The following is a 12,179-nucleotide window of genomic DNA, read 5'->3' on the forward strand; positions in this document are numbered from 1 at the left end:
AAACTAATTAAGGCTTATTGTTACTAAGTAAAAAGTTTCAATTTACACTCATGAATAACGAATAATTTCATGATAAAAACAGAAAAGTATAGTAATTTGTAGTAGTGTCGTTGTTGGCAATAGTTTGTTTTCGTACCATGATACTAGTTTTCGAATTTAACTTATTTGTATATAAATCACAATAACTATTTCTTCAACCAAAAACTTTATATTCCCTCATTAAGCCAAGAGAATTTGATAACTAAAACAAAATTAAAAAAAGTTACTTTTTTTACATACAGAAAAAGAATGTAACATTATAAGAATTTGGTTTCCCGGATTAATATGTATAATAATAATATTAGTTAACATGATAAATTCGACCCTAAGATTTTTCTTAATCACAAAAAGCGCTCTTAGGTTGTTTGTTCCCACTTTAGCTCTCGCTCATATCGACAGTCTTGAACTTGAAGTCTTTAGTATTGATTTAGCATAAGCCAACGGCAATGCTGCAATTTTCTTGGCTTTCCCCACGTAAGCTCTCTTTGTGAAATTGTTGTAATCATTGGCTTCAATCTCGTCCAATATTCTCCTGTACAATAGCAGCGACGCCCATACCTAAAACATTGCAGCCAAGCTTACAGTGTTAAAAATAATTCTGTGGAGAAAACGAAAAAATGTAAACGGTAAACTTGCGGCTGTAAAGACACTTACCGGCCATCTGCTAGCAGCACTGAGCTCGGTGACGCCTTTCTCAGCTTCATCAAAGAACATTCTTGCTCGTTTAAGCTGCATTCTCATGAAGTTTCTCCACTTATCAGTGACTTTACCAGCGAAAATGTCTTCATCTGAGAGACCAGCCTGAGCCAATTCGTCTTGAGGTAGATAAACCCTTCCTCTTCTCGCACTGATCAGAGAGAGAGAGAGCAAAACAAGTTTAGGAGAGAGGTGTGAATCAAGAAACCAGTTTTAAGAGAGATATGTGAATCAAGAAACCTGTTTTAGGAGAGACATGTGAATCAAGAAACCGATATGTGAAACCAAGAAACCAAAGCTTGAGAGTAAAGGAAAACAAAAAGACTCACTCTTCGCCTACGTCTCTGAGTATGTTGGTAAGCTGATTGGCTATCCCAAGGGCCAAGGCAGCGTTGTAAACACTTTCCGTAGTTGCTTTCGACTTAGGATCGATTCCCATAACTGGAACACTCATCAAACCAACGGTTCCCGCGACATAGTAGCAGTAAAGGTAGAGATCATCGAAGTTCTTGTATCTCGATTTCCTCAAGTCCATTCTCATCCCTTCGATCATGTCTCTAAATGGCTGTAAGACAAACGAACATTAGATCAAGATTTTATAAGGATTGAATGCAATTTGACCTGTAAAATGAAACAGCAAAGTATGATAAGACAGAGTGAGGCTGACTGACCTGAATATCAACCGGGTATCTAGCAACTGTATCAGCAAGAGCAGCATCAAGCATATCAAAAGGACGGCCACGGAAAAGATCTTCTAACCTTGCTTCCCATCTATCTAACGCCATGGGAGTTATATGTGAAGCATTAGGCCCGTCAACGAGCTCATCAGTTCTTCTACACCAAACTGCACACAAAAAAAACAGAGTAAAACCATCAAGATGAGACCAATCAAACATTTAAAAGGTCATGAGAGCTAACATTGTTCCGCATAAGTTAATCTCCAGAGTTTAAGACTATTGGGCCTAGAAAGCCCATTAAACCCCATATTAGTAACTAAGCTATTCAATTTTCTTGGCTCTTAATCCTGAAAGCTTACACTAGGTGCGTCATGGAGCTTATCTTAAACACAAGCTAACTTGAGATGTTTATGTTTCAGCATGTGTGTATGTTCCAAGGAATCTATTTCAGCTTCTTACAACTTCTTGCAAACCAAGACTGAGAGAGCAAGTGATCGATTCTAAGTTTATAACATATGGATAATGTTTTGGGATTGGATATAATCTTAATCTCTAGTCTACTTTGAGCATCACTTTGTCCTACAATCAAAACCAATGATGACAATGCAGTAACTCACCGTAGATAGCCCAAATAGCCTTTCGCCTTTCGGGTGTCATAAGCAAAGTCCCTGGCAACAGAAACATTAGGATTCAGAAACCAAACATACAAAGTCTCCATCACACCAAAGCCAAAGAAGAGAGAATAGATCCTAACCGAGATAAAACGTTTTAGCATATTCGGCGCAAACTTCGCCGCAACGATCATAAGCCTCACCCAACAGACTCAAACTACCAGGAAGAACAACGTCTTGAGGCTGCTTCTTGACATCAAGATCATAAGAAGAAGATCTAAGCTGTTTGTTGACCAAAGCAGCTTGTTTCAAGACAACATTGTAAACCTTCTCTTCAGATGAGAGGGCTATCTCCCCTGAAGGACTTGCAACTAAGCTTGAAGACACAACACCACTTCTTCTTCTTGGGTTCGTAACAAGAGAAGAAGAGCTCCATGTTGTTGTTGTCTGCTTCCTCATACCTTTGTTAAGTCTCTGATTCTGACAACGAGAGAGGATTCTAGAAGACTCTAGAACCCTTACCAACCCAAAATTATTCATCGGGTCTGGATTTGGAGAAGGAGCAGCAACCCATAACACTGCTACAGAAGAAGAAGACATACTCAAAATCTCAACTTCTGTTTTTTTGCTTCTTCTTTCTCTTGGGATTTGCTTGTTTTGTTTACTCTGTTTCTTCCACTTGGAAGAATCAAAAATCCCAAAAATTTCAGTGAAACCCAATATTTGATTTTGGATCAAACTGGTAAATTTCAAAGCTTTCCTGCAAATTGAATAAAACAAACAAGCGAGTTGATTAGGAGAAATCGAGATCTCTATACAAAGCCGAGAAAACAAAAAAAAAAAAACCTTAATTTCTACAAAGGAAGCAATCGGTTTTTTCATAACAAAGAGACAAAAAACAGATAACGAGAAGAAGATCTTCAAAAGCAAATGAACAAACACAAAAAGAGGAAAAACAAAAAAAAAAAAACAAAAACAAGCCAAAACCCTTTATTGTTTGACAAAATACTCAACTGGGTTCATCAAGATTGGGGTTTCGTTGTGAATTTATCTATCAAAGGTTGAGACTTGAGAAGGTATAATAAGAAAATGAAGAAGAGCCGAAAAGTATAAAAACTATATAGTGGAATCACATGACAGAGTAACCAAACGGGAGAAAACGAGTGATGTAAACAAAAAGCCTAACCTTTGTTGTTGTCTCTCTCTCTCTCTCTCTCTCTCTCTCTCTCTCTCTATCTATCTCTCTAAAAGAGCAGAAGATATAGTAGTAGTACTGTGGTGAGAACGTTGAAGAAAGATGAAGAAGAAGAGGATGAGATTTTTCAAATACTTTAGCAAATCAAAAAAGACGAGAAAAAGGTTTGACCCATTAATGTCAGAAAATTCTCAAACGCTTGCTGTAATATATACATATGTACACACCACACAACACACAAGTAGAAGAAAAGAGATGTCTCTTCTTCCTCTATCGTAATAAAATCTCACCCACTCAATTTTTTCTTTGTCTCTCTAATCTCTATGCCCTTTTTTTTTTTTTTTTTACTCTGGGGATTTAATGAGAAGCCAGAATAAATACAAAAGTCGTTATTTTTTGCGTATATTTTAATTTAATTTTTGACTGAGGAGAGTGTCTCGGGGGTGACTCGTGTCGTGTATGCAACCTTAATAGTCTTTTTGTATAAGTATACTAATAAAGGTTAAGATCTTATTATAAAAAATCCAATTACCTAATTAACCCGTTTTCTCCTTTTAGCTGAATGAAATCTAAAATATTATAGAAACCTTTTTGTTTTCCATATATAATTATATATTTGATATTCTACCATTTGAGTGCCGGATCGGAGGATATGTTTGCAAATGTAGTCATGTAGATTGATATTTATAAATATAGTTTAAACTTTTTTAAAATATATATAAATGTCTTAAGCAAACATTAGATAAAATATTTTTTAACATTTTAAAGTATTTTAAAGTATTTTAAAATACACAATTTTTGAGAAAAAAAAATAATTGTGTATAGTTTTAAATTTATGATATTTCGATACAAAAACAGAAACTACATCATCAATTTTAACATATATATACCTATTGTATTAAAATAGTGATACAAAGTATTAGTGACGAAATATATACGTCGTTTAATGGATAACTCGTATTCAATATAAATATGTATCGGTACTTGGTTAAATATTATAGTATAATATCTAAATATCAGAAATATATGGTTTTAAGCATTTTTAATGTATTTCAAAATACACCATATTTGAGAAAAATAATAATTATATATAGTTTCAAGTTTATAATATTTTGATACAAAAACAAAAACTACATTATCAATTTTAACATATATATATAAAGTATTAAAATAGTGATAAAAAGTATTAGTGACGAAACATATATGTCGTTTAATGGATAACTCGTATACAATATAAATATGTATCGATACTTGGTTAAATATTATAGTATAATATCTAAACATTAGATATATATGGTTTAAGCATTTTTAATGTATTTTAAAATACACAATTTTTGAGAGAAAAATATAATTATGTATAGTTTTAAGTTTATGATATTTCGATATAAAAACAAAAACTACATCATCAATTTTAACATATATATACATACAATATTAAAATAGTGATACAGAGTATTACTGACGAAACATATATGTCATTTAATGGATAGCTCGTATTTAATATAAATATGTATAGGTATTTGGTTAAATATTATAGTATAATATCTAAACATTAAAATAATATGGTTTTAAGCATTTTTAAAGTAATTTAAAATATACACTTTTGAGAGCATATATAATTATGCATAGGTTTAAGTTGACGATATTTAGATACAAAAATAGAAACTATATCATCAATTTTTGTGTGTGAAAATAGTGATACAGACTGTTAGTGATGAAACATATATGTTGTTTAATGGATAAATCATGTTTAAAATAATTATATATTAGTACTTGGTTAAATATTATAGTATAATATCCAATCAACGGAAAACAAAATGTGTGTTGTGGTTTATGGTATAATCACGGTAAGAGTGTATTGATTGTGTTACGGAAAGTAAACGACGTATAACATATTTTTGGATTACTAGGAGATTGCGTAGGAAACTTGACATCACTGTTTAATGGATTTTACATTACTCATTCAGAATGTATATTTTTTTGTTTTTCTTTTTGTAATGAAAACATTTGGGTGGCGAAAAAAGCCTAAAACAAAAAGATTGAAAAAGCTCTCATGGAGTCAAACTAACGAACGTGACACACATATTTTGTCAAAACAAAAAAGTGAGACATTTACACATTGCGGAGAGATGGGATCAATCACTATTTAATTAAGAGAAAATTAAAAATAAGAGTTTATTAAAAAAATACTACTAGTATAAGTTATTGTAATTAAATTAATTGTTGGTAGGAAGGGACAAAGAGGGTTTATGGTAGGGCCAATGCCCAGTTTGGGTAAAAAAGGATTAGTGAGACGAGAAGAGAAGAGAGATCAGAGAGATGCCACGTGGCGTCGACAGCCCAATGGGAGAGCGATAAGCTTATCAGAAAAAAGATCCAAAGTGCGGAGGGTAAAGTGGGCGACGTTGCTTTTCCACGTGTCCAGTTTTCATTGGTAAACGATGTTTAAAGTTAGATTTCCTCTTCTTAGTCGGCGGTATTTGTGTCCCACTCTCTCTTCGCCAACTTGGCCCGGCCCTCACTCTCTCTCTCCTCTCGTATATGGAGTGACCTACCTCTGTTATGTCCAGAAGGTTTGTAGTTTTCTTAGTTTTGGTATTTTACCTCTCTCTCTGTCCCCCACATTCATATTTGCTGTAGCCTCTTCCGTATATTCTCCGTATCTTGTATGAAATATACATTCTCTTGTAACAAACGTTTTTTGTTTTAGTTTTGGTAATTAGTGACTCAGTACTCACTTTTTGTTTTTACGTACTCAATTTAATTCATTTTCATCGATTACAAATTTACATGATTAATCAGCCTCAATCAACAAATGGATGAAAACGTCTTGGTACTAACGTGTACAATCTACAAATCATAAGAGTTTAGAGAAAGTGAGAACTTGCCTACTTTGTCGTTAGCTATGGCGTTGGAGGCTTGGCCATGCTAATATAATATTATGCTATGTCGTCTTCATAGAACGGTTGGAGAGCGGACCACGCTTATGGGTTACTGAGAATTAGAATAACGTCTTGAGCTAGCATATGATTCAAATATAACATACTTGAATCTGCTATTCATATATAAAGTACTGGCTCAGTTTTACGACATAAAATTATAACAACTCTTACGTCTAAGTGGCTGAAAATCAAATCTTTTAATATTTTAAATGTAGAAATTCAAATTAGAAAGCTTCACATTTTAAATAATATCATTGTTCGCTGAAATTCACGATAACATCACTAAGATTCGATACAATTCGTCAAACATCTCACGTACTAAGTAGATTGTTTGGCGAGTGATGGAGACATTGTTGTAAATGGAAACGTGTACTCGTAAATTGTGTTATCATCTTTCGTGGCCCATAATTTTTTTTAGTCCTATATTGGAGTTTTATCGTTTTATATATTAAAATCATATTTATTCCTTTATTAAACTAGGTTTTATTATAAAAAGTACCAAGGAATTGGATCGTACTCACCATTTACATGGTTACATGACTCGACACGTAGTGCTACTTCATGCTGCAAGTTTTTTTTCTCTTTCTTTTTTGCTCCCTGAATATTTTAGATTTTAGTTATTTGTTGCTGACGAGTTTTAGTTAGCTAGTTTCTAAAATAGTCTAGAGAAAGTTGTAATATATTAATAGAATAACTCGGTAATGGCTACGTATAGAGTCAGCCACGTAACTCTACTTGGCACTATGCACGAATCCATCGTGTGCATTTTTACAATTAAAACATCATATCTCTTAACCTATAATTTTGTATATCAAATTTTCTCTTTCTGAAATAGCTAATTCCCACTTTTTAAGTAGTTAGTTACTATAACGTAATGATTCGGGGACAAGAAAAAAGAACAATAATTTTGTGAAGTGGTTCGGAAACAAGTCAAAGTAGTAATTTTATAATCAATCAGATTTACTATGACTTTTAACAAGAAAAATGGAATAACATAATTATGTATCTTCCATCAATGCATGACTTACAATTTTTGAATTGTTAAACTTCATTATCAATTTCTATGGATGGCACAAACTAGTCGACCATGTGTTTTAACGACAATCATCTACTCAAACCATTAAATTCTACTAACGGTGGGTTTGGCATTTTAGCGTAATAAATCCCAACACCACCACATGGATTTGGTACGAGTTTCTTTTTTAGCCGTGAGAAAATTGAATATGCCTTGCTCTGTATTCTGCATATTCGTTGTACTTGTTAAGTTTCTACTTATCTTTGTCGCCTACGTACTTTCTCTTCTGTCTATCCTACGGCACACACACTCATGATGGTTTGATGTAACCGGGTTTGGTCCACCGAATATCATCATATTAATTACAAAATATCGTGACAAAAAGTATATTTATGTTTCTTTTTGTCTCGTTGCTTAACGCTACATATAAATTAATGGTGATGACGGTCAAATCTGCCCTAAAAACAGGATAAACAATGAACTGATAGAGAACAATTCTATTTGTACACAACGATTTTCTTTTTATTTTCTTTAAATCACATTATTGTAAACTGTATTTGATGAATAGTAAAAAAAAAGTCTAGTATGGTGTTAGATTTGTCCATTCTGACTGTTGTTACCATTAAAACTCTAATATTTAGTCATAGTGATCAATCTATAGAAATTGCATGAATATATAAATTAAACTCGTTTCGACCAAAAAAATGTGTATCTAGTGAATGAAAGTATCAATTGGAGGTCTGAATTTGTTCAACATCCTCCACAACTCTCAACCTCAAATTTTTTGTTGTGCTGCCTTCAGTCCAAAATGGATCTGGGAGAGTGATAAACCAGAATATCCCATTGAGGATCTACCTGATTCGTACCAAACCGGATTTAACCAAATTGACAAAGTCCACGGCACGTTGAAGTCAATGCGCCACGTTTCAAAAAGACTGGCTTGAGGATATTTCCGTAATTTTCACTGAATCAGGGTTTTAAAACCCCAGGAAGATTAGGAGAAGAAGAAGACGATGGAGAATGGGAACTATGGAGTTAGAACACCAAACCATGGAGACGTTCCTGCGTTGGGCAGCAGATATTGGCATTTCAGATTCAATTGATTCTTCTCGATTTCGCGATTCATGTCTCGGCCATTCCCTTTCCGTCGCTGACTTCCCTCTCGCCGGCGGGTGCGTAGAATCAAAATCGATATGCTTTCTCTTTAAATCATTAAAATTGGTCATCTCATTGCTTGGTTTGATGGAATTAGGAGAGGATTGGGAGCTGCTCGTGAGCTCAAGAAAGGGGAATTGGTTTTGAAAGTCCCGAGAAACGCATTGATGACTACTGAATCAATGGTCGCTAAAGATCAAAAATTGAACGATGCTGTTCATCTCCATGGATCACTTTCTTCGACTCAGGTTCTCCTTTTTTTTTGTTAGTCTCTGACTATTTGAATGTGTTCTGTTTTTGTAACTGAGAATATCTTTAAAAAACCTGCCCACACAATGGTCGAAATGTGCAGATACTGAGTGTATGCTTATTGTATGAAATGAGCAAAGGGAAGAAGTCTTTTTGGTACCCTTACTTGGTTCATTTACCTCGTGACTATGATCTCTTGGCTACATTTGGGGAACTAGAGAAGCAAGCTTTACAAGTTCTGTGTCTACTACTACTATTACTCTTTGTGTTTTGTTTTGTTTCTGGTGAATTCATCTCTGAAAAATGGGATTTTCTGATCATGTCCTTAGGTGGAAGATGCTGTTTGGATTACTGAGAAAGCCACAGCTAAGTGTCAGTCTGAGTGGAAGGAAGCTGTTACGTTGATGAAGGAGTTGTATCTCAAGCCAAAGTTTCAGAGTTTCCAAGCATGGCTCTGGGCTTCTGCTACTGTAAGAATACTTCTTATCTGTCAATTGAATGTTGTTCGAGAAATCGAGGATAGTTGATTAGAAAAGCTTTGTGTGTAAACTCTCCTGTTTTAAGATTTCTTCACGGACGCTGCATATACCATGGGATAGTGCTGGGTGTTTGTGTCCTGTGGGGGACTTGTTTAACTACGATGCTCCTGGGGATGATTCGAATAACTCAGAAGGTCCTGAGAGTGCGGTTCAGACATCATCCCCGCAACCTATTTCAACTACTAATGAGTGTAGGAATAATGAGGAAGCAGGACTTGTTGTTGAGACACAGTCCGAAAGGCTGACAGATGGTGGATTCGAGGAAGATGCCAATGCTTATTGTCTTTATGCAAGAAGAAATTATCAGCTAGGAGAACAGGTACAAGTTCTTCTTAACTAGCTTTGCTTTAGCTGCGAAACTAATGAAGCGGAAGCATATAAGTAGAGAAGATACTAAAGAGAGAGGATTCTATTTGTGGGTGTAGGTTCTTCTATGTTATGGTACTTACACAAATCTAGAGCTTCTTGAGCACTATGGGTTTATGTTAGAAGAGAACTCAAATGACAGAGTCTTTATTCCTCTAGAAACCAGCCTTTATTCTCTAGCTTCTTCATGGCCTAAAGATTCTTTATACATTCATCAAGACGGTAAGCCATCCTTTGCGCTTGTATCAACGTTGAGACTGTGGCTGATCCCACAGAGCCAGCGTGACAAGTCGGTGATGCGTCTTGTTTACGCTGGATCTCAGATATCTGCCAAGAATGAGATTCTAGTCATGAAGTGGATGTCAGAGATATGTGGAAGTGTTTTAAGGGATCTGCCAACTTCTGTCTCAGAAGACACTCTGCTTCTTCATAACATTGACAAGCTCCAAGATCCCGAATTGCCTCTGGAGGAGAAAGAAAAAGAAGCTTTTGGCAGTGAAATGCGCGCTTTTCTCGATGTGAATCGTTTGTGGGATGTTATTGGATTTTCTGGTAAAGATGTTGAATTTTCCAGGAGAACTAACAGGATGATGATCAAATGGAGATTGTCCGTGCAGTGGAGGCTAAGCTACAAGAGAACTCTAGCAGATTGCATCTCTTATTGTAATGAGAAAATGAATAATCTCTTAAGTACTCAAAGATAGGATTAGAGATTTGTAACGTGAATAGAAATCAATCTTTTGTAATCTGTCAATGCCAAAAATATGGTTTCTGTAATTGTTATTACATTCGTAAAGAAATAAAAAAGAACTACCTGCTAAAAGCTACTGTTACATCTTTCATCAATTGCATGTATGTATCAAAAATAGTAAGCTGAAGCCAAACAGATGAGAAGATCAGTAAGAATCAGACCAACAACGTCAAAGACAAACTTTGGAGCAAACAAACCCCACACCTGCAAAGACCATGAGAGCAATGTTTTAGTCACAGAAACAACACAAGAACCTTTGTGGCTTGAATGAATCTTGCTGTGCTTACCATTAGATGTCTTCTCTGGATGGTAACGCAGAGAATTGTAGCTGTGACTGTAGTAGCTGATATAACTCCAAAGAGCATATACATCTGATGAGGATTAAAAAAATTATGATTATATCACACTGTCACTGAATCTACTAGAATAAACGAAAAATGGATCGATATGAAGATGTCTTACTTGGAACAACTGGTGGCGTTTTTGGCTATGAGCCTGAGGAGTTTGAGAGTGGATCGGTAAGAGGATAGGAAGTCCAAATACAGAAAGGATGATCGAGAATCCAAAAGTTTCGATTGTCAAAAGGATCGCTTGTCGTATAAGCACAAACTCGTCAAACCTGAAGAAAAGATGTAAGCAAAACCATCATATAGAAAGAAGACTCCATTGTAGTCTGAGTTTATGAAACTTGGACCTACCCAACAAATGCAGCTCCATAACGGAGGCCATCAAAGGCGCACCAATGCCCGCTGGCGAAAAACATGCATATAGAAAGAAGACTCCATTGCATCACACAGAGAGGATTTAGTTTTGAGAGTTTGTTCTGTCTATCTAATTTGGTTATTCTCTCTACACCTTCCAGCCTCATTATACAATAGCCTACATAGAAATAACCACAGAGTTAAACCTTAATACTAAATTGCTATCTTTGTGGTAAAGCTTTTTGCTTTGAGAATCATCAAGTGGAAAGAGAAAAGTACCAGCAAGCAAATATGCTAATGCCAGAAGTGATCCTTGCNTATGAGCCTGAGGAGTTTGAGAGTGGATCGGTAAGAGGATAGGAAGTCCAAATACAGAAAGGATGATCGAGAATCCAAAAGTTTCGATTGTCAAAAGGATCGCTTGTCGTATAAGCACAAACTCGTCAAACCTGAAGAAAAGATGTAAGCAAAACCATCATATAGAAAGAAGACTCCATTGTAGTCTGAGTTTATGAAACTTGGACCTACCCAACAAATGCAGCTCCATAACGGAGGCCATCAAAGGCGCACCAATGCCCGCTGGCGAAAAACATGCATATAGAAAGAAGACTCCATTGCATCACACAGAGAGGATTTAGTTTTGAGAGTTTGTTCTGTCTATCTAATTTGGTTATTCTCTCTACACCTTCCAGCCTCATTATACAATAGCCTACATAGAAATAACCACAGAGTTAAACCTTAATACTAAATTGCTATCTTTGTGGTAAAGCTTTTTGCTTTGAGAATCATCAAGTGGAAAGAGAAAAGTACCAGCAAGCAAATATGCTAATGCCAGAAGTGATCCTTGCTTCCCCGACAACAGAATTACTGGCGAGCTACAAGCAGAGACAAGAGCGACAGTTCTGGTAGCCCAATACTTCTTCTCGCCTGCGCAAAACATACGGGCTGAAGCTAAAAGGAAGAGTTGCACCAATCCGATTGCATAAACCGTTTGTGGGATGCGGTTTCTTCCTCCAATCACTTGAAGTAAACCATCCAAACCAAATATCTTGCTCTCTGATGCCCAGAGCAATGCTATCAAAAAGTAGCTTATCATACTACCAACAGTAACATACTTCCACATCCCCTCACTGGGTGTTTTAGCAATCGCTATGTAGAGCACGCAAATGAGTATAACCACTGATACAATTGGTGCAATTTCAATCGCATAAGTCAATGCTGGAAGGTCTAGAGCTATCCCAAG

At 35.6% G+C, this 12,179-nt stretch overlaps 3 protein-coding genes across 4 annotated transcripts in view; 1 reads left to right on the forward strand and 2 right to left on the reverse strand.

Annotated features, from left to right (window-relative positions):
- LOC104706011 (phytoene synthase, chloroplastic-like) lies at positions 220–3,527 on the reverse strand. Of its 2 annotated transcripts, none has more exons than XM_010422126.2 (7): positions 3,210–3,527; positions 2,167–2,783; positions 2,030–2,080; positions 1,407–1,579; positions 1,065–1,300; positions 694–886; positions 220–597 (listed from the first exon to the last, which is right to left on the reverse strand). In XM_010422126.2, exons 2-7 carry the CDS (start codon positions 2,621–2,623, stop codon positions 427–429), a joined length of 1,281 nt encoding a protein of 426 aa, XP_010420428.1. In that variant the 5' UTR covers positions 2,624–2,783; positions 3,210–3,527; the 3' UTR covers positions 220–426. The 2 variants fall into 2 exon arrangements, with proteins under 2 accessions (XP_010420428.1, XP_010420429.1); XM_010422127.2 differs by lacking the exon at positions 3,210–3,527 and adding an exon at positions 3,038–3,187.
- LOC104706013 (protein SET DOMAIN GROUP 40-like) lies at positions 8,156–10,291 on the forward strand. Its single transcript, XM_010422131.2, has 6 exons — positions 8,156–8,347; positions 8,428–8,578; positions 8,683–8,814; positions 8,909–9,049; positions 9,144–9,437; positions 9,544–10,291. Exons 1-6 carry the CDS (start codon positions 8,196–8,198, stop codon positions 10,186–10,188), a joined length of 1,515 nt encoding a protein of 504 aa, XP_010420433.1. The 5' UTR covers positions 8,156–8,195; the 3' UTR covers positions 10,189–10,291.
- The window catches only part of LOC104706012 (GPI ethanolamine phosphate transferase 3-like), a 6,815-nt gene continuing 4,842 nt past the window's right edge, over positions 10,207–12,179 (reverse strand). Inside the window, exons 16-20 of the mRNA XM_019228302.1 lie at positions 11,747–12,066; positions 11,465–11,645; positions 10,698–10,854; positions 10,523–10,606; positions 10,207–10,439 (exon numbers count right to left, since the gene is read on the reverse strand). Of these exons, the coding sequence (XP_019083847.1) occupies positions 10,344–10,439; positions 10,523–10,606; positions 10,698–10,854; positions 11,465–11,645; positions 11,747–12,066 (838 nt within the window). The 3' untranslated portion in view covers positions 10,207–10,343. The remainder of the gene's footprint in view (positions 10,440–10,522; positions 10,607–10,697; positions 10,855–11,464; positions 11,646–11,746; positions 12,067–12,179) is intronic.

The sequence above is a fragment of the Camelina sativa genome, chromosome 8 (assembly GCF_000633955.1).
Source record: "Camelina sativa cultivar DH55 chromosome 8, Cs, whole genome shotgun sequence".
Classification (NCBI taxonomy): Eukaryota; Viridiplantae; Streptophyta; class Magnoliopsida; order Brassicales; family Brassicaceae; genus Camelina; species Camelina sativa.